The following is a 20914-nucleotide window of genomic DNA, read 5'->3' on the forward strand; positions in this document are numbered from 1 at the left end:
TCTCACCGGAGCCGTCACTCGGCGCCTTCTCCTTCTTGGCCCAGGAAAAGCGTTCCGTCTCGAACTCGACCTGGAGGTTGGCCTCGTCGTCCTTCACCTTCTGGAGGTCCGCCTTGTGTTGATCCGCCTGGTCCGCCAACTCCTTGACCAGGCGGTCGTGTTCCTGGGCCACCTTGCAGCACTCCTCCTCCTTGGCGCGCAGCTCGGTCACGACCTCGCCCAGGCGCTGCTGCAGTGCGGCAGCCGCTTCTACAGAAGATAAGAAAGAGAAGACAATCAGCAATGAAGGAAAAAGAAAAGTGGTTACTGGAAGATCCAGCCCGACTACTCAGCAGTCGGCCCGAATCTCGAGGGCTACACCCAGCGGATGCGCTGGCGCGCCCCCGCAAGAGAGAAGGCGGAGTGCTCACTTTGGCTTTCGGCCAAATCAGTGGTCCGCTTGGCCAGCTCCTGGACCTGGGAGTTGAAGGCGGCCGCACGGATGTTGTGGTAATCCTGCAACCAAGACAACAGAAGAAAAGAAAAATGTTAGCACTCGGAACTTACTCCCTCCGTTTTTATTTACTCTGCATATTAGGTTTGACTGAAGTCAAACTTTGTAAAGTTTGACCAAGTTTATAGAAAAATATATAAAGATTTACCATAACAAATCTATATGATGTGAAAGTACATTCAATAACGAATCTAATTGTATTGATTTGTTATTGTATATGTTAATATTTTTGTTTATAAACTTTGTCAAAGTTTGCAAAGCTTGACCTTGACCAAAGCTAATATGATGACTAAATAAAAATGGAGGGAGTACCTTAAGAAAAATGCTACTCAGCAGCCGGCCCGGAACTCGGGGGCAACACCCAGTGGGTGCGCTGGCGCGCCCCCACGAAAGATTACAAGAATAGAAAACAAGAGGCAAGAAACTTACCCGAATGGTCGATCGCGTCGCCAAGAACTACAGCGTACACTGCTGGAGGGCGGCGCCTTGGGCATTCAACCGTGCATGGACATCTTGCACGGCCGCATTCAACACACCCGTGCCGCCTCCAGACATCCAACCTAGAGGTGCGGCACTGGTGGCTTCAGCATTGGGGGCCGATGAGCTCGCGCCCCTGATCTCAATCAGCCGTGGCGCGGAGGCCGCCCTCTCCGGTCGCCGGTGCACCGGAGTACGAGCCACGGGAGTCAGCCCCACCACCAGCTCGCCGCTAGGCGGTAGGACCAACGGCGCTTCCGGCCGGCTGCTCTGCGCATCAGCAGTCGGTGCATGTGGAGTTGCCTCCGTCTTCAAGATGATGGGATCATCCCCTCCCCTCCCCAGGTCCGGTTGGTCGTCCCCGGCTCCTCTAGTCGGCGCCTGGCTCTCCGGCGCAGGAGGCGCGGCACTTAGCGGGATGACGAACAATGGAGCCCGGCTGCGGGCCGCCTCCGCCTCCTGCGCCTTGGTGGCAGCGTCTGCCTGCTCCTTGGCCACGGTGTCAGCCTGAGCCTTGGCTGCCGCATCAGCTTTCGCCTGTGCCACCTTGGCCGCGTCCGCCTCCTCGAGCGCGCCCTGCGCGTTCCGGTCCGTCGCTGCCAGGAGCTCGGCACGCAGGTCCACATGGTGGTGCTCGGCAGAGCCGTCCGCCGCCCCAATTACTGAGGCTGATGGGGCCCGTGAAAGAGAGAGCGGGGCCCTATGAAGACATGGCGACATGAATCGGTAAGAATACTAGAAAGAAGAAAAGCAAAACACAAAGGTAACGATGAAAAAGCCGAAGCACTCACCTAGATGCTAGCAGGAGCCGCTTCGGGGCCCTCTAGAATTTGGCCGCCTTCGCGGCAGCCTCCTGCCGCTTGGTCACTGCGGCCATGTTCCTGGGCTTCTTCGGCCGGCTGCCGAACAGCAGCGAGCCGGCTCGACGCTTCGGTGCGCCGCCTGGTGCAGTCAGCGCGGCTGATGAGCTCGTGCCCGCCTTGTCGACGCCGTGCATGCGGCGCGGCGCGTTCTCCTCTTCATCATCGTCTGACCAATCCTCAAGGCCGCTTCATCCGGAGCCGTCTGCTCCACCACCACCACCTGTGGCGTCGTCTTCTTCCATGGCGGCCACCCCCAAGTCGGGGTCATCCATGTCGCTTCTCGAGCGGTCCGGCACGTATTGATGACCCGGCTCTAGAGCGTCAGCGACTGACTGGGTCGAGAAGACCTGAACCACGGTCGATTGATCAGACGGCAGAACAAGAACCCGGACAAGTAAAAGAAGAAAAAGAATTACAAGACTTACCGCAGGCGGCGGGTGTGCGCGGTCGTACGGCTACTTGCCGAACCGCCAATCCCTCTCTGACAACTTGCAGTTGGAGAAGAAGTTCACCAGGCGGACCACCTCCACGTCCAGCAGCTCCCGCGTGCACATCCAGCACGGGTCCCGGTGCCCACTCATGCTGCTGATGATGTGGAGTCGGGCTTGGAGGGGAAGCACTCGGCACGCCATGTAGGCAGCCAGAAGATCCGAGCCCTTGAGGCCCTCCGACTCCGTCATCACCTCAAGTCGGTCGAGGGCGACGGAGGAGGCGGCCGATAGGGAGCTCTGCTTGTTGTGCCAGTTGGGGCGCGGTTCAACGGACGGGCCGGCTACATAAGCTGGCAGGTTGATGTAGTCCCTCATCGGATGTACGTTCTTGACGTAGAAATAGGACTTCTGCCATAGTTTGGCCGACTGCAGCAAGGAGACGGGCGGGAAGCGGTTCCCAGCACCCGGACGCTGCACCGCCACGCAGGCTCTGCATTGAGCCGCCTGGCCCTTGGCGGCGGTGCCAAGCTTGAGGTAGAAGCACTCTCCCCAGAGCTCGAGGGTGGGGAGAGTACCGAGGTAGCCTTCGTAGAAGGTGACGAAGGCAAACAGCAGCAGCACCGTGTTTGGCGTGAGGTGGTGCGGCTGGACTCGGTAGAAGTTGAGGAAGGAGCGTAGGAAGCTGCTCGCCGGAAGGCCGAAGCCACGAAGGAAATGGAACCGGAAGACGACGTATACGCCCTTCTCTGGCGCCGGCGAGATTTCCGCTTCGAGGGGGCACGCACCTTCATGTGTGTCTCTAGGGCAGCCGCCGGGTTTGATGAAGAAAAGAGAGGTGGTCTTCATGGACGTTGGAGACGTCCCAGTCACCGGCCCGTGCGCGCACCATGGCCTTCGGTGCTTGACGGAGACGCGGCGCGGTGACGGCGGAGCAAGGAAGCCGCGGCGAGAAGATGCCCGGCGATAATGGGTTGTGGCAGCGCCTCGGCAAGAGGAAGGGGCGCTGCGGCGGCGGAGAAGAGAAGAAGAAAAGGAGCAAGGGAAGAGTAGGGCGCGCGTGCGTCAGCCGCCCCCTCCTCCCCTATTTATAGCCCCAGGCGACGGAGCCGGGGGCGAGAACGTGGGGGTCGTGGGATTAACAGCGCCCACTCCCCCCACGATCCCGGCGTCGTATCGGCGTGTATTAACTGCGCACGGAAGCTCAACCGTCTGCCTCGGCCGCAGCGGATCCGCGCGCGTGCCAAGGCCCTGTAGTGGCGGGCCCCAGCCTGTGGCGACGTCCCGTCGCGTTCGTGGGCTGGCAGGCCGGCCTGGCCTGCTGACGACACGTGGCGAGCTGGTTCGGGCGGCAAACCCGACGTCCGGCCGGCGAACCACTTGGCCCCCACCGCGATGTTTCAAAATCACCAGGTGGCCTGCCTAACCACGGCTGGCTCCTGGCAGTCGGTGTTTCAAAAGACGGACGACGCAAAGCTACCAGACCACTCGGAGTAGGAAGCTGCTGAGGCTTCTCGCCTTTTTCAGCCGCGGCGTCCCACCAGCTTCGGGGACTACTGTCGGAGTAAATGACTACGTGTAGCCTCATCAGCCCCCCATGGTATTTCAAGACATCGGGGCCAGCTGCGCCCCTCAAGCATCAAAGACAAAGAACCGCCATATTGGGGCCGGCTGGTCCTGGTGGTCAGCTGCAGGAAGGCGGTAGAGCCCAGAAGGCGGCAACAAGGAGGGCTGACTTCCAGCAGGCGGCCCCTCACTCCCTCAAAGTTAGCACCTCATTACAGCGACGAGACGGGGCATGGCTATAGTATAGCATGCCACCCCCGAATCCAGGGCTGAGCGTGGCCACAGTGCAGCCTACCGGGCGGGTATCCCTCGCCCGGCGCGGCACTGTTACCACGACACCCGTGACATCATCATGGCAGAAGAGGCCATGCTCCCACGACGGGTTGTCGGTACGGCCTGCGGGCGGCGGGCCCTACTTGCCCGTGAGATGCCCAAAGGCGGCGGAACCTGATCAGTCGGCACAAGGGAGGCCGACTCCTAGCAGGCGGTCGTCCCCCTCCCTTGGACTCTGTGCGCCATTAACCAGATAAGATGGGATGTGGCTATAGTGAACGCCCGCCAGGCGGCGGGACTGTAGCCACTCTTCCCTGACAAGGCATGCATCATCAGTGGCACGGCTACAGTGTTAAGTAGCCGGCCAAGACCCACAAGCGGCGGGCGCGGCTTGTCGGCCAAGTACAAGACAGCTGGCGGGGCCCACCAGGTGGCAGGCCCCAGCAGCCGGCGGAGAAACCGATGACCAGAGACGCTGACGGCCGGGTCCCACACCCGGTCGGATTACCATTGTACCCCTGGGGGTAGGCCTATATAAACCCCCTAGGGCACCCATGCAAAGGGTTCAGAACTTGAGTAGATTCACACACACATAGAGAGTGGAAGAAAGGCTAGCCCTGCTCATCTTCCTCCTCTAGCCAAACAGCTCAAGGAGCAACCTTGTAGTCACCTTATTGAGATAGTGATCATGCGAAGACCCCGCAGAGCAGGACTAGGGGTGTTATCTCCTAGGAGAGTCCCGAACCTGGGTAAGATTTGCCGGCTTAGGCGTTCTCACTCACTCCCGCCTCTAGAGCCCGGCCAGGGACGAATCTAAGGGGGGACGAGGGGGGGCGAGACCCCCTGACGATTTCCTGATCCCTTGTAGCGATTAGGTACATGCGTAGTTAGTCGTCTTCCTGACGTGTTTTTTTAGTCTTTGCCCCCCTATCGAGGCCATCTCGTGTAACAACGTGAGGCCCTCCCTGGGAGCAGGCCCAGCCATTGTGTACATAGCAGATAATGGACCAAAACATAAGAAAAGAAATAGCCCACCACCACCCCATCGAGGGTCCAAGGAAAATTAGCCCCACAACAGCACGCAACCACGCATGCAGTTGCTCGCTTCCCAGCTGTTGCGATCAACGCGATTTTATCGCTGCCAAACGAATCGCGCGATCTGCCTACACCGTGTGAGTCTCTGCCTACTACCGTCGGTCCGCCGCTAGGGAAAATTTGCTTCGGCCTCTAAGCGAAGATCAGAAGGAGACTAATTATGATTTGTCACGGCTGCATCGGTGCATGGTTTGTCTTTATCCTTACGAATCCCCAATTGATCACTATCATCAACCCTAACAGAGAATATTAGGGGAAGCACCACCACTGCCATGACCGACCACAGGGCTTACTGTCTCCGTGGTACGGCCACTCCCGTAATTAACCTCGGGTTCAAATCTCTAAAATTTTGTTGCCTAATATGAATGATTTGATCGACATGAAAATTGTATTTCAAGTCAGTTAGTATATAACTAATCTAGAAATTAAATTTCTTGTGTCGAATATGAGCAATTTGGTAGTAATTTTTTAGTCTTTAATTACACCTATGAAAACATGAGTTCGAATCTAGGCTTCTTAGCTTCTTAGCATGCCATATGAAGTATTTTGGCTTGGCCAGTCCTCAGCGGTTTGCAAGAGCTTAAGTGTGGAGCTCGCCCCCCGTATACTAAATTCCTGGCTCCGTCCCTGAGCCCGACGACGTTCTCTTGGCCCTCTCCATGATAAGCCACCCCTTGTCATATGTCGCACCACAACCCCGACAATAAATCTCAGCTTTGCAACAAGTGTGGATGCTACACTCGCCCCACTGACAAGCGCAAGATCCCAAAGCATCTGGTTATGTTGTACCAGCAATCTTAGGGACGCAGAGCACCTCAAGGAAGAGGTTTGGAGCCAACTTCAACCTTCATCCAGACAGGGCCAATGGAACCGATAGTTCGGACGACATTCCTCCTGTACCAAACAACACCATGGCATTCCATCAACCAGAAGACCTTACTGACACGGAGAACGTGATGATCGGGTATACCTCAAATGACGTGTTTGGAGACTTTGGCTAGTCTCACAATTCTTTAGTGATCTATTTAGCTATGTCCATTTGTGATGTTGTAATAAGAACATAAGTATTGTTGTTGTATTTATATTGTATCAGCACATTTGTTATAATAAGATTGTAACCGTGCCAACATATTTGATATAAATAAGATTGTATTCTATGTATTTACATGAGATTTTCTCATTGAAAGTTATTTGTCTTATATATAGTTCTCTACGGTGACAATCAAATAAAAGATGAATTATGCCTTATGGACAGTTCAACCACAAACTCCATACTAAGGGAGATGAAATATTTCCAAACTCTTAAAAAGATGAATGAAGATATTCTAATTATAGCTGAACGCGATACGGTAATCATTGGCACTAGACGTGCCATATTTATCCTCCCAGGGATACACAAGTAACAATTGAGGATGCTTTATTGTATCATAAAATACAATCGTTCCTTAGCTAAGATGTGACCGTTCGCACATCCTTAGTTAAGATGTGCAGAGCACCGTTCGCACATCGCCGCATCCATCGGACTCTAGACTCCTGAAACTTGAGTAACCCTTTCACTTCTTCAATCACCGGACCGAGCGCTCAGAGGTTCTTCTCTGGATCATTGAAGATGGCCACTACACCTTTCAAATCCAGCTCGACAATAAGCTTTGGAACTTAATCTCGGCGGCCAGCAGCACAGTACGTCAGCAAGCCAATAACTGGTGTTGTATTTCCTCTGTTCACTTTTATAAGATGTTGAAGACATTTTAACAACGTGAAAAGCAGCCCATTTTCAGTTGTCTGGAACAACTTGTAGAAGTGCACGGAGGGAGTAACATTCTTTGTTCATGGAGAAGAAACCAACCGGCATTCTTTGTTCATGGAGAAGAAACCAACCGGCATTCTTTGTTCATGGAGAAGAAACCAACCGGCAACCAGACATGGCCAAAAACAAATTCCAGTATGGCATACACCACCCTGGTATAGTCAAACTTAATTGTTGGTGCCTTGTACCAAGAAATTATCAAGCGCAGAAAGAACATCAGGTTTTGGATTGAACTGACATGGCTCGAGTAATTTTCCATTTTGTTGTGCAGTTTACAGGCACCAACAGCCAGACAGGTACATTTGCCACAGGGGTCTCACAAGTACCAAGAAAAACAGATCGGCATTACAGTGCAGTTCCAAAAATTGAAGACCAGAGGTGCTGCACAAAGCATAGGCAACTGCTCTATTGGATGAATAGCTCATTTTGGGAAGTACATCGGTTCGCCAGACAAGGCTGCATGAGGCAGAGCAGCAGGGGCTGTGCCATAATGTGCCATCTGCTGCGAAGCTTGGTACAACATCGGAGGAGCACCAGAGCTTGATCCGACTGCTGGAAAGTGCGGGCCTGGGTTTGCCATCAATAATTGGGTAGGGTACGAGGTTGATGCAGGTGCAAATGCCCCTCGCTGCATGTTAGGATTCCAGGCTGGCACTTGTCCGATAGAGGTCGCTCCTGCTGAGCTTCCATAAAAAGCAGCAGGCGTGGTGCTTTGCCATGCTGCTCCAGGAGTGCTTAGACCAGGGGCTTGACCTGCAGCTTGTACCTGAGCACTAGGATCCGAGACGGTGTAGTCTCTGCTTCTCTCGTCATGTGCCTGAATGCCACAATATGTAGATCCCGTATCAGGAAAAACGTGGAAGCAAACAGTAGGAAAACAAGATGTTCCAAAAGCATTGTCAAACCAAACAAATGATAAGACTATTCCACCTCAATATAGCAATAGTATTTTTTCCCTAATTGGATGCATTCATTTATTCTTTGTTAATTTACACAGCCTGAAACTATTGTTTATACCTTCACATTCAGATCAGTATGACGAGAGTATGACAGATGAAGCTTACAGTAACCACCATCATATATGCAATGCCCCTCCAGAGCTTGTTTAGCAACTCCTGCTGTTGTTATATCTGCGAATACGGACTCTGTTAGCTCTAGCAGTACTTCTGAACAACTAGAAGTTGTAGTGAATATGAATATGGATTCTCTCAAGTTAAACATTTAGATTACAAATACACTGTAATGTGCAATGCCGTCTGTTTTGTCTCACTTCCGAAGAAACATCAAAGACAGGATAGATAAATTGATCACACATAAGACGCTGAGATGCTCATTTGGACTACAGATGTATAAGACGTGCTCTCAATAGAGGTTGCAGCTAGAGGATGTGACTGTTAGCCCATAATTCACTTCCTTATGTTCCTAAAATACAAATGGCGTAACAAAACCCACCACAAGAATGATATAAAATCAAGCAATCTACATAAATTCAACTGTTACATTAGGAGAGAAGAAGAAGAAAAAGACAAATTCCAGTCAACAGTGTTTTCTCTTTCCTTTGTCAAGTTCAGCAGTTTGTCTCAGTGGTTTCTCCATGTGTAGACCAAAATGTAGGTTTGAAATTCTGTGGCATGGTAGATTGATTTTCTTTCAACAATTTCTAAGAATTTTTTCTGACCATTTGCACCAATTTTAGGACCAACCACACCAGTCACTGTCAGGCTAGAAAGCACTGGATACATCCTCATGGTGACTGCTACTCTATCCAAAAAGGTAACAATTAAGGCAGCTGGCATCTGACAGAAGAACAGGGTGCCAAGAGGAAGACAATCCACACTAAGATGACAGGAAGACATGACTGTACCAAACCTCTACTAAGAAAGTAAATATGCTTACAGGAAACGGTAAGAAAAGAATAAGAAATTACGAAAGGTAACTTTATAGCTGTGGATAGTTGTAGATGTCCATTTTAAGTCTTCAGGGACTCCAAGACCTCTCTGCTGAAGTCAGAAACTTTGACGCATAAACAAATATTAACTCAATAATCAACACAGCATCATTAAGATGTCCACAGAGTTCAGTATCACCTATGGACTTGGCTTGTCAGGAGTTAACAACAGAGTGAACAAATTACAGCAAAGGAGCATCGGGGCCAGTCTACATCCCCTAAATCAAGGTGTAGCCATATCATGGCATATCCTAAAGATAATGTGATATGGTGAGGTTTACAGTTGTTCGCACATACCTGGATACTGAATAAGAGCCTGCATTCCACCATTCTTCTCGAACATTGCAATCTTTCGGACAGCACCAAAAGAAGAGAACACCTGAAATTATCTCATACAATGAGTATATATGATATATTTTCTTACAAATATTTTTCTTATTTAATTCAAAATAATCTTGAGGACAAGATCACTCTAAAATACTCTTACAGTGTGTAGAACATCCACTCCCACAGCATACTGCATGTTCTCGATTGATGCTAAAAGTACATTGCTCTCTGGCTCCTTAATCTTCCCATCAGAGCCTAATATGGGCTGCAAAACTTACATGGTGTAAGCAGCAACAGAAGAAGATGAAGAGTGACATGACATCAGATATACTAGTTTGAACTACAGGCAAACCTGTGTGATTCCCTCGATTGCAGTTGGATTAACAGGAAGATAAGGATTTGTGTAATCCCTGCTTAATCAAAACAGACACTGTTACAAACTTGTTTCTCTAAAATTAATTTTTAGCGGACAAGAGCTTAATACAAACCAAAATAGAATTGAACACACAAAAAAAATTAAAGCTGTAAACTATCTTGTACCTGCTGCGATGTGATTGAAATTTAATATTCAAATCTTTGTGCGCAGAAAATGTTATGCGCAGGTGACAAATGCTGACGTGTTCAGCCAGTAGATACCTGCAATAGCAATATCACATCAGTGACTTCTATATCAAAGATCAGCTAAAATGCAATAGTAAAAAATGCACCCTTCGCGAGTTCAAGAAGTAAAATTTCAAGGGTTCACATTACTCTCGTGAATTGCCAACTCAGAGTAATAAACATGGACTACCTCGGTATGCTTCTTCCGTCTAACGAATTTTTTGCCTCTAGAGCAGTTGGAGCATCAGTATATTGGATAAGTGCCTGAAAAAATTTCGAGCTAGTAGTTAGTAAAAAAAATCAAGCTGTCAAGGTAATTTACAAAAATAGTAACATATATGAAACTAGACATAAGCACTATGTTACCTGGAAACCAGCGGCTTTCTCAAACGTTGCTATCTTGTGAACAAACCCAAAAGCAGAAAATACCTATTGCAAATAATGCAAAAAATAAATCATTACAAAACGGAAAAGGAATTCATTAACCATTTGAATGCATGTCTCGTGTAATACTTACCAAATGGATAACATCTATGCTAACATCATTAGGCTGGACACCTTCAAAGGTGACAAGCAGGACATTGCCAGAAGAATCACCAGTGCCTTTATTGTTTGTAATTTCTTGCCTATTTGAATACTGGATATATACAGTTTTACCACGAACTTGGGCAGGTTCTGAAGATGAAGCATAATATGAAACCATTGAAATTGCCTGGTTTTGATCTGCCTGAAATAGGCAAATTTATGATAGAAAGTCAGGAACCCATCGACTTGGCTAGAAGTTCCAATTATATAGAGCTAACAGTTCTTCAGGCTCACTTTTCACATGAAACTTCCGCTAGATCAATCTACAAAAAACACATTTTTGCAACTAGAAAATTACGTATGCAATATTCCCCGTTGCATAGAGTTAAACAACAGGAAGGGGACTGTTTTGTAGTTATTTAACTCCTCTGGGGTGGGGGTGAGGGTGGGAGGCCTTCAGAAATTCGACCAAACAGGCCATCTAACACTTGATTCTTGGGTACTCCCTATAAAGCGGCATGGCAGCAGCTATTGCTTACACCATTCTTGTAAAAAAATTGAGAGCAACCAAAACAGGTGAATCGTTGATGACACCAATCAGTTATGACTACAGGATGATGAGCAATATCCGTTAGCAATCAACAAACTCAAAAGAAAATAGGGAAAATCCAATGTGCGCACGCTCGTTCTCCCCTGCGGCTCGGCTCTGCATAAACTAAATAGTAGCATCGCGATTTGTTTTGGGGCGAGCAAACTAGGCCACCAGGCCCAGGAAGAAAAACGGGGTAAGTGTGCTACAGGCTGTGGTTTGCTACAAGCACTCGCTACATTGAGCACCACCGTTGCGCTATGCTTGCACGGGGGCTGCTACAGTGTTCTGTCTCGATTTCCACAAGATGTACATCTTGTATTAAATAAATAAAGAATTCAGTTCTATTCTACATGCTATTAATCTTTTTGTGAATCAACGGGTAATTATTTTCAAAAACTTGGTTGTTTTTCCTAAACAATCTGACAACTGCATTTTTGAAGAACCATTGTGTTTCAAGGAAACTAGCTTAAATGATTAACACAATTTAACCAAGACATACATAAAAACAACAAATCACCTTGAGAAGTTCAATTTTTCGCAAATAATGTCATGATGCATGAAATAAATATGGCAAATCAGCACAAATTGAAATGGCAATCATAGCAGATCATCTCAGGAGTTATATGTAAACAAAATGGCAAGTTGTACAAAATAAATATGGCAACTCCACAATTAAAATAGCAAGCATAGTAAATCATGCCAGAAACTGTGTGTAAACAAAACGCCAAGACAAAATAAATTGGCAACTTGGCACAATTAAAAATGACAAGCACAACAAATTATCCCAGCAATTACATGTTAATAAAACAGCAGGCATTATAAAATAAACATGGCAACTCGATAAAATTAAAATAGCAAGCACAGTAAATCATCTCAACAATTACGCATAAACAGAACAACAAGTAATATGAAATAAGATGGCAACCCAGTACAATGAAAAATGGTAAACACAACAAATTCCCCTGGCAACCGCTTGTAGACAGCACGACAAGCAGGATGAAATAATATGGCAACTCAGCACAATTTTCCTGGAAATTGCATGTAAACCTGGTAACATATATCTGGTTGAACATGACAACCATGTGTATCTACACCTGCTTCAACCTGGCAATCATGTCAGATCATCCTTTTTTCGCTAGCACGACTCCTTTTTTTTCCTACATGTTTATGGGCAGCTTATCTACATCATTGTGCAATGGTTGAGCTGGTGGATTAGGGAGAAGCAGCGCTAGGATTTGGTGGTGAAAACGACACGAGAGTGAGTTAAGGTGCAAGAGACGGCGATGCACGACAAGAGATTGACCGAGTTTGGACGGCCCATTAAGCGACGGGAGGGGCTCACGCGCAAGCGCGACAAGCTTTACTGCCTGATCAGCGAGCGCCGCACGGGAAACATCAGATGCTGCGCCGCTGCATAGTAGTGTCCAAGAAAATATTCACCATACAAGAACAAGGATTTTCTAGGCCTGGCCAGGAGTTCCGATCATGAGAACAGATCTGTTAGCAATCAACAAACTCAAATAAAATATTCACCATACAAGAACAAGGATTTTTCTAGGCCTGGCCAGGAGTTCCACTCATACAGTTAATAGCTCTTCAAGCTTAGGCTACAGTCCACTTTTAACTTTTTCCCAAGTATCACATGTCTGCAGTTCAAAAATCAATGTGATGTTCTCTGTTGCATATAAAGAGTTTGCATGTAGTATTTCTTGCACTATAGTTGACCTTGTAAATATAAAGCAACCAAGACAGGATATTTATATATGCCACAGGCATGCCGCCCCCTTGGAGCTCGGCGTCCTCAGCATTCAGGACTTGGAACGCACCGGCATTGCTCTTCGGGTGCTCTGGCTGTGGCTCCAAGAGACTGGCCCTAAACGCCCTTAGCACCATCTTCCTCCACACTGCGAGCCTGAGGTCAAGCAAATCTTTCGATCCTCCACTTCCTGGATTTTGGGTGACGGACACGCCTGCAAATTGTGGACCGATCATTGGCTTCAGGGCTCCTCCATCTTCGAGCTTGCTCCGGCCCTGGTCGCCCTTGTCCCTCGCCGCCGCCGCAACAGCCGCCTTGTCTGCGAGGCCATCCCCAACCAGGCCTAGATCCAAGATTCGTGGCAGCCTCAGGCCGGCGGCCACCATGGAGTACATGGACATTTGGCGCCGCCTTCGCACCACCACCCTTGCCAATGTTGCCATTACCACGGATTTCATCACTTGGCGCTGGACTACGAGCGGTGTCTACACGACAAAGTCTTGCTACCTCACGCTCTTCCAAGGATCCATGCAAGCCCCCCACTGGTAGCTCACTTGGAAGCCATGGGCCCCACTCAGCATCTAGGTTTTCCTTTGGTTAGCTGGGCTCGACTGCTGCTGAACTGAGGCCCGGCGTGCTCGCCATGGCCTTCCTCATGCACCAGCATGCCTCCTTCGCGACCAGAATACCGAGACCATGCAGCACCTCCTGGCGGAATGCGTCTTCTCTCAGATGGTTTGGCATGAGCTCCTCTCCTGGTGCCGGCTCACCACCCACCCTCCAGACGGCAACACCGATTTCTTCACGTGGTGGTCCTCCGCCACGCTCCCCGGCTAGCATTCAAAAGTCCTGGATGGATGATCGCCCTCTATGCTTGGTCCATCCGGAAGAACCAGAACGCAACTCAACCCTCACTCAGCAACCTTATCCATTCCATCCAAGAAGAAGCTCGCTCTTGGGCAAGAGCTGGAGCTACAGGCCTAAGCATGATCGTCCCTGCAACCTGAATAATTGTATCCCCCCCCCCCCCCCCCGGGCTGAGCATCCCCGTTCTGTCTGCTCACTTGCGACCCTGAGCCCCTGTAATTTCTACCCTTCTATCAATGGAAAGATACGCTCATACGCAACCTGCGTATTCGCAAAAAAAAAACACAAATCTGTCCATAATCGACAAACCTACTTAAACGAAATGGCCATTGTAGAAGAACATGGATTTTCTTGGTATAGCAAATAAAATTATCTTTTATTCCAATACATCAAAATTCCACATGTGCCAACAAGCAAGGAAAGTATCTTCAGATAGTTAGAAACTCGCAAAAGTATGGCTCGTATTTGACTGGATACAGATTAGACACAAGATACATGTGATACTTAACACACGGAAGAGAAGATTGCGAATGAAACATAAACTGCAATCACCGGTAAGAACAAAGCGTTTCTCACCTAAGACATGAAGTTGTATGCATCTCGCTCAACAGAGGCACACCACCGTTGGAGATTACGCTATGGTTTGCAACAAACAATCAACCCCAAATTTTAAAATCAAATAACACCAAGTCATGTACTACCTCCGTCCGGGTTTATTGGGCCTTTAAGCCATCCATGTCTGTCCCTGTTTATAAGGCCCCCTGCAGTAACTACTTGTTTTTTCCCAAGAATCTCTCCCTTCTTTTGCGTTGCTGCATTGGAGCTGGCGCATGGACTTGGCTGATTGGCCATGCATGCACAATGTATGCACACGCCGTCCATTGCATGCGTCTGGTTAGTTAGGCTGGTCGTAATGGGAGTATCATAGTTAGTATCATGCATGCCAAGTAGGCAATTTTGATGATGTGGCATAGAATTAAATGAAGAAAGAGATGGTTGAGTATCATATCATGATACCGTATCATAATAAATGCAATGCTACTATGTGTCATGCATGGAAATAAATAAAGTCATCTATGATACTAGTACATGATACTATGCATTAGGGAGGTAGTATCACACACTAGTATCATATGCATGATACTAACTTATGATACTACCCATTACAAGCAGCCTTACTAGGCCTAGTTAATAGGGTGGTTCTGGAGTAAATTAAGTTGATTTATTTTCCAAATCTCTAGTTGCATGCATCTTCTTGGTCTTAGCAATTTGGCTTATGGGCCTAATAAACCCGGACGGAGGGAGTATATAAATAATAATGCCCTGACAGTCAGCCAGCACTGCCTCAACCACGGGACAGTATAAGTATCAACAAGAAATTCCTCCAATAGATCATGCTCCCACAAAATCTAGCAATCAAACGGCCACTGATTGATACTGAAAGAAGTCCACATCACCCCCCAGGGTTTCACAAACCGGCTAATTTACCCCCTGAAGTTTAAAACCGGGTACTTAACCCCCTGTCTTTCTCAAAACAATGTGAATTACCCCCTAAACCTGATTATAGTGGTTTTGTGAGGTGGTTTGCTGACGTAGCAACGTTGCGAGGGGCCAGGTCGGCAGAGTTCTTTCTTCCCTATCCCATCTGCCTGCAATCACGTGTATACGGCATCGTTCACATCCTCTCACCTAAACCATCCTTGGTGCCGGCGTGCCAGTTTCACCCCGACATCGAGGTCCCCCGCGAACAGCTCGACGTTGAGGTACTCCATACTCGCTGTACAACATCAAACAGTTTACAGCAGCCGACAAGGAGCCCTAGCATGATGGAGCTCGTCCGGCGTGGTTCACTAAGCACCGCACGCTTTGATTTTTCGTAGGATGTGGTATAGGTGCACCACATCCCTCCCATTCATCCTCTCCTCGAACCCCGGAGTCATGCACTTCTCGACCTTCACCTTGAAGTCTCTGCCCTTATGGAGTTGTGCAGGCGGCCGGGACACACATCTTGCTCCTGAAGGTGGAAAACATGACGGCGCTGTCCGGGATGGAGGAGAGTCACTCTGCCGAAATCTCCTCGACCTCGCTCTGCGGCAGCTCCGGCATGTTCGTGCCGGTGACGAGCACCAGCCTGCCGAGCTGGGAGACGAGTCTTGATCACGAGCGAGGGCCTGACTGGCCTCGAGCCCAGCGAGGAACCGAGGACGCCATGGTAACATGCATGACTCATATTTGTGAACACATAGGTGATTTTGGCAGCCTGGTGGTGAGGGAGGACAAAGGTGATGCTCGCGTTTGACGCCCTTGAACTCGCTGATATACACGGGTACACACATCATGGGGAGGAATTCAGTTAGATGTGCTTGGACAGCGGCAAGCCGGATGAGTCAACGCTCCTGGGAGTCCTAGCAGTATTCTCAGATCGGCGATGGGTCAGAGCTGCAGCTTCGATGATGCACTCCGCGCCTGATTGAAGCGATGGCTTTCGATGTGTGACACTCTGGTGGCGTCGTGTAGGCTGCACGGCAACCCGGAGATGATGCGGTTCACCATCAAGAAGCTGACAGAGTTGAAAGAATGGACCAGCAAGCTACATGGTGATGTCGGCATCCAGGCGCTGCACACGACGCCGGCGTGGTGCAGGCGTGCAGCTGAGGATGGACAAGGCCAGGTGCAGTTGGGTGCAGGTCCGAAAGGACAAAACCACCTGCCAAAACCACTCTAATCAGGTTTAGGGGATGATTCACATGGTTTTGAGAAAGGCAGGGGGTTAAATACCCGGTTTTGCACTTCAGGGGTAAATTAGCCGGTTTGTGAAACACTAGGGGGTTATGTGGACTTCTTTCGATTGATACTAAAATCGACCCCAAGCAGAAGTGTCATACCTAGATGCAATCACATGAATAAACCATACATCGCATCAACAAACGTGAATTATTCATCAAAATACCAGCCAGCACCCGCCACGAGGCAAAATCGCAACAGAGGAAGGGACAGGGCGGGGGTGAGACGGGGGAGGAGAGGAAGGGCGCCTTACGAACTCCACGAAGGCCTGGTTGCGGTTGGCTCCGACGTTGCACATGGTGTTCACAACCCTGCCGAATGGTTTGCAGAGCTCGACGAGCTCCTCCTCAGTGCTCTCCCACGGCATGTTCCGTAGGTGCAGCACCTTGGACGGCGTCTGTGTGTACCGGAACTGCGTAGACCCGGACGGCATCCTCGGTCGCCCGCCACGGCGGCCGCGCGCGCGCTGGGTGAGATAAATTGGGATGAGGAGGGTTAGGGTTAGGGTTTGGTAAATTGGGATGAGAAGGGGAGTCGACTCGGGGCTACGGCTTGAGAGGACAGATTAGGACGGCTGGGGCGATGGGTGGTTCGAGAGAGGGACGAGCCGACGATGGGACGCGGAATTGTTGAACAGTTGAACCCCAACGGGATTATCCAGTTTCTAGGGACTGCTGGCTTCAGTCGGCCGGTAGCTCACCGTGTACTATCTCGTGTACGCAAGACACGTCACCGAAGAAGCCTCGCTCAGAGTGATACGCAACACACGTCCACGAGGTTTTTCAAACCCGAAACTCCACACATTCGGGTGAAATCCCATGAGTACGGCTGTCAGGACTACCCTAGGTAGATCTGATCGTCCCTAGAAAAAATAAGGGACAACAAAAAGGTAATAGTGACAGATATGTTTAACGATTGTGTGTTGTTTCTTTTTCTTTCTTTTTTCAATGGATCGTCGTCTCTCGGATATAAGGTGGGTGGGCTTTCATACAAGAAAAGTCTTAAATCTCGTTCAAAACGTCAAAACCTAACTTAACTTAAATAAATAGGACCGAAACTAACTTTTGGTCTGGCCCGAAACTTCCGGGCTTAATTATGTATAAAATAGCTTATTTGTATTGATCATGGAGATCCTCACACGATATTGAATTGAGATGATCACAAAAGCAAATTTGGTCTTCTTGTTAAGATGAATGACTTTCATGTTCATGAATTTTATTCATCCAAGATTATTTTGCGGGTGCATTTGTGCATGTAAATCAGTAAAAATATATTATAACTTCAGTTTTCTATGTGCACCACGTGCAATTTTTTCATAAATTTCAGAACTTTAGGGGCTAGTCCGGAACTTGTGTATCAACTGTTTCAGCTCTCGAGGTTGCATACGATCTTGATTGGAGATGATACAAAAATTAAAGTTGTTTGTTTTGATGATACGGGATTTTTAAGTTGAAAGATTTTCCGCTTGAGGTCATCTTACATGTATTTTCTATCATTGACAAAATTTGATGTCAACACATGCATCTCCGAGCTTGTCATACTATTGCGTGAAAACTCCAATTTGGCATACCATCATATCCACTAAATGTCCCGTTGCGCCAATTGGCCTGTGGACCAACTCCAACCTACAAGTTAAATGAAATATATGAAATTTAAAATGGAAATCAAGTGAACCATTTGAAGAGATAAATAAGAAAACAACTAATGCAACTGAAAATAAAGGTGAATTCCTCGCAAAAAAAAGAAAATAAAGGTGAATTATTCGCCTATGCTTGTTTCTAAACACGGTCATATCGACCTATGCCCCTCACTTGCACGAACGCACACTCCCTCTTTATCTCCATCTCTATCTTCTATCTCTATGTGAAAACATCCCTGGCCGCCTGGAAGTCAAGTGACCTATTTGAAATATAGAATGGAACTTAATTAAACCACTAGTAAAACGTCCGTGCATTGCTATGGGTTATAATGCATATAAATAAATCAAACAAATGATTAAGGGTGTCTCCAAGGTCGAAGATCATTTCTCCTTCATACATCTAGACATGTTCGAACATCAAACAGGCCGCAGCAGGTTCCTTAAAATTCAACCGTTTGGATAATACGAGCTCCCTAAAATCCAGCCCATATGAAAATACCTTTGATAGCTAGCGGTAAGCCAACAAAAAACTTAGTGTTGTTCGGCCCCAACCTTCTGTTGGGGAACGTAGCAGAATTTTAAAATTTTCTACGCATCACCAAGATCAATCTATGAAGTCATCTAGCAACAAGGAAGAGGGGAGTGCATCTACATACCCTTGTAGATCGCGAGTGGAAGCGTTCAAGAGAACGGGGTTGATGGAGTCGTACTCGTCGTGATCCAAATCACTGATGACCGAGCGCCGAACGGACGGCACCTCCGCGTTCAACACACGTACGGTTGGGAAGACGTCTCCTCCTTCTTGATCCAGCAAGGGAAGGAGAGGTTGATGGAGATCCAGCAGCACGACGGCGTGGTGGTGGAAGCAGCGATGATCTCGGCAGAGCTTCGCTAAGTTCCAACGAGAGAGAGAGAGGTGTTACGAGGGGAGAGGGAGGGGCCAGGGACTTGGTGCGGCTGCCCTCCCTCCCCCCCACTATATATAGGGCCCCTAGGGGGGCGCCGGCCCTAGGAGATGGGATCTCCAAGGGGGGCGGCGGCCAAGGGGGGGCTTGCCCCCCAAGCCAAGTGGGGCGCCCCCCCATCCCTAGGGTTTCCAACCCTAGGCGCAGGGGGAGGCCCATGGAGGCGCACCAGCCCACCAGGGGCTGGTTTCCCCTCACACGTCAGCCAATGGGGCCCTCCGGGATAGGTGGCCCCACCCGGTGGACCCCCAGGACCCTTTCGATGGTCCCGGTACAATACCGATTACCCTCGAAACCTTCCCGATGGCCGAAACTTGACTTCCTGTATATAAATCTTCACCTGCGGACCATTCCGGAACTCCTCGTGACGTTCGGGATCTCATCCGGGACTCCGAACAACTTTCGGGTTACCGCATACTAATATCTCTACAACCCTAGCGTCACCGAACCTTAAGTGTGTAGACCCTACGGGTTCGGGAGACATGCAGACATGACCGAGACGACTCTCCGGTCAATAACCAACAGCGGGATCTGGATACCCATGTTGGCTCCCACATGTTCCACGATGATCTCATCAGATGAACCACGATGTCGAGGATTCAATCAATCCCGTATACAATTCCCTTTGTCAATCGGTACGTTACTTGCCCGAGATTTGATCGTCGGTATCCCAATACCTCGTTCAATCTCGTTACCGGCAAGTCACTTTACTCATACCGTAATGCATGATCCCGTGACCAAACACTTGGTCACATCGAGCTCATTATGATGATGCATTACCGAGTGGGCCCAGAGATACCTCTCCGTCATATGGAGTGACAAATTCCAGTCTCGATCCGTGTCAACCCAACAGATACTTTCGGGGATACCTGTAGTATACCTTTATAGTCACCCAGTTACGTTGTGACGTTTGGTACACCCAAAGCACTCCTACGGCATCCGGGAGTTACACGATCTCATGGTCTAAGGAAATGATACTTGATACTGGAAAAGCTCTAGCAAACGAACTACATGATCTTGTGCTATGCTTAGGATTGAGTCTTGTCCATCACATCATTCTCCTAATAATGTGATCCCGTTATCAATGACATCCAATGTCCATAGTCAGGAAACCGTGACTATCTATTGATCAACGAGCTAGTTAACTATGCTTACTAGGGACATGTTATGGTCTATGTATTCACACATGTATTATGATTTCCGGATAACACAATTATAGCATGAACAATAGACAATTATCATGAACAAGGAAATAAAATAATAATCATTTTATTATTGCCTCTAGCGCATATTTCCAACACCTTCCACCTTAAGACTTCTCTTGCCACCAAAAGAGAAGCACACTTTGGCGGGAGCAGCGACACTGGGTCTAACAACAGATCATCAATATAATGAGCAATAACAACTCTCTATCCCGCTTCTTTCTTCCCCGGTAGTCGTCCGACCTCCTTAACCATCCTCCTCTTACAAGAAGACAAAGCATCATCTTTTTTCCTACCTTTTCTTTCCCTCCACTTTCATTCTCTTGATCTGCCCATCTTCTAGCATTATTCTTGTTCAAAAGTCCCATCCCGTCTTACCATCGCTTGTACACATTTTAATAACTTTAACAAAATCTATGAAAATAGTTCTCATGTGCACCTTCATTGCTAGTGACTCATACCCCTTCATCTGTTGTCGCTCGTAATACCTACCGACCCTCATAGTACCTATATATTCCAACAATGCAAATTATGTTGGGTTCTACGGTAGGGTGCGTCGACTGCAAATTAAAATTTTCTACGCGCAAAACAACCAAGAATATGCTATAGAAGATGGATCATAGTTCGTTACCACCAGACGCGCAGTGTCGTGCAGCGGAAGAAGAGTTGGGGTAGCGCGTCCGCGTGGATAGTCTCCTCCTTGTTCG

The 20914-nt window shown here is 48.5% G+C and overlaps 1 protein-coding gene across 2 annotated transcripts; it reads right to left on the reverse strand.

Moving 5' to 3' along the window:
- Nucleotides 1–7209: 7209 nt before the first annotated feature.
- Nucleotides 7210–17066, reverse strand: LOC125529787 (polypyrimidine tract-binding protein homolog 1). 2 transcript variants are annotated; one of them, XM_087536640.1, is made up of 10 exons: nucleotides 16655–17066; nucleotides 10395–10604; nucleotides 10244–10306; nucleotides 10068–10141; nucleotides 9818–9913; nucleotides 9630–9687; nucleotides 9438–9542; nucleotides 9248–9329; nucleotides 8020–8132; nucleotides 7210–7819 (listed from the first exon to the last, which is right to left on the reverse strand). In XM_087536640.1, the coding sequence occupies exons 1-10, from the start codon at nucleotides 16832–16834 to the stop codon at nucleotides 7424–7426; spliced, it is 1377 nt and encodes a 458-aa protein (XP_087392766.1). In that variant the 5' UTR covers nucleotides 16835–17066; the 3' UTR covers nucleotides 7210–7423. The 2 variants fall into 2 exon arrangements, with proteins under 2 accessions (XP_087392766.1, XP_087392767.1); XM_087536641.1 differs by lacking the exon at nucleotides 16655–17066 and adding an exon at nucleotides 14194–14506.
- Between the last annotated feature and the right edge of the window lie 3848 nt (nucleotides 17067–20914).

Source organism: Triticum urartu, chromosome 7A (assembly GCF_056163025.1).
Source record: "Triticum urartu cultivar PI428250 chromosome 7A, HENAU_Tu73, whole genome shotgun sequence".
In the NCBI taxonomy this organism is placed as follows: domain Eukaryota; kingdom Viridiplantae; phylum Streptophyta; class Magnoliopsida; order Poales; family Poaceae; genus Triticum; species Triticum urartu.

Coding starts and splice junctions, on each gene's coding strand:
- LOC125529787 (XM_087536640.1), bottom strand. CDS start 16,834: ATGCCGTCCGGGTCTACGCAGTTCCGGTACACACAGACGCCGTCCAAG. Junction 9,543..9,629: donor CAATCGAGGGAATCACACAG/GTTTGCCTGTAG, acceptor TAAGTTTTGCAG/CCCATATTAGGCTCTGATGG. Junction 9,330..9,437: donor GAGTGGATGTTCTACACACT/GTAAGAGTATTT, acceptor AGATAATTTCAG/GTGTTCTCTTCTTTTGGTGC.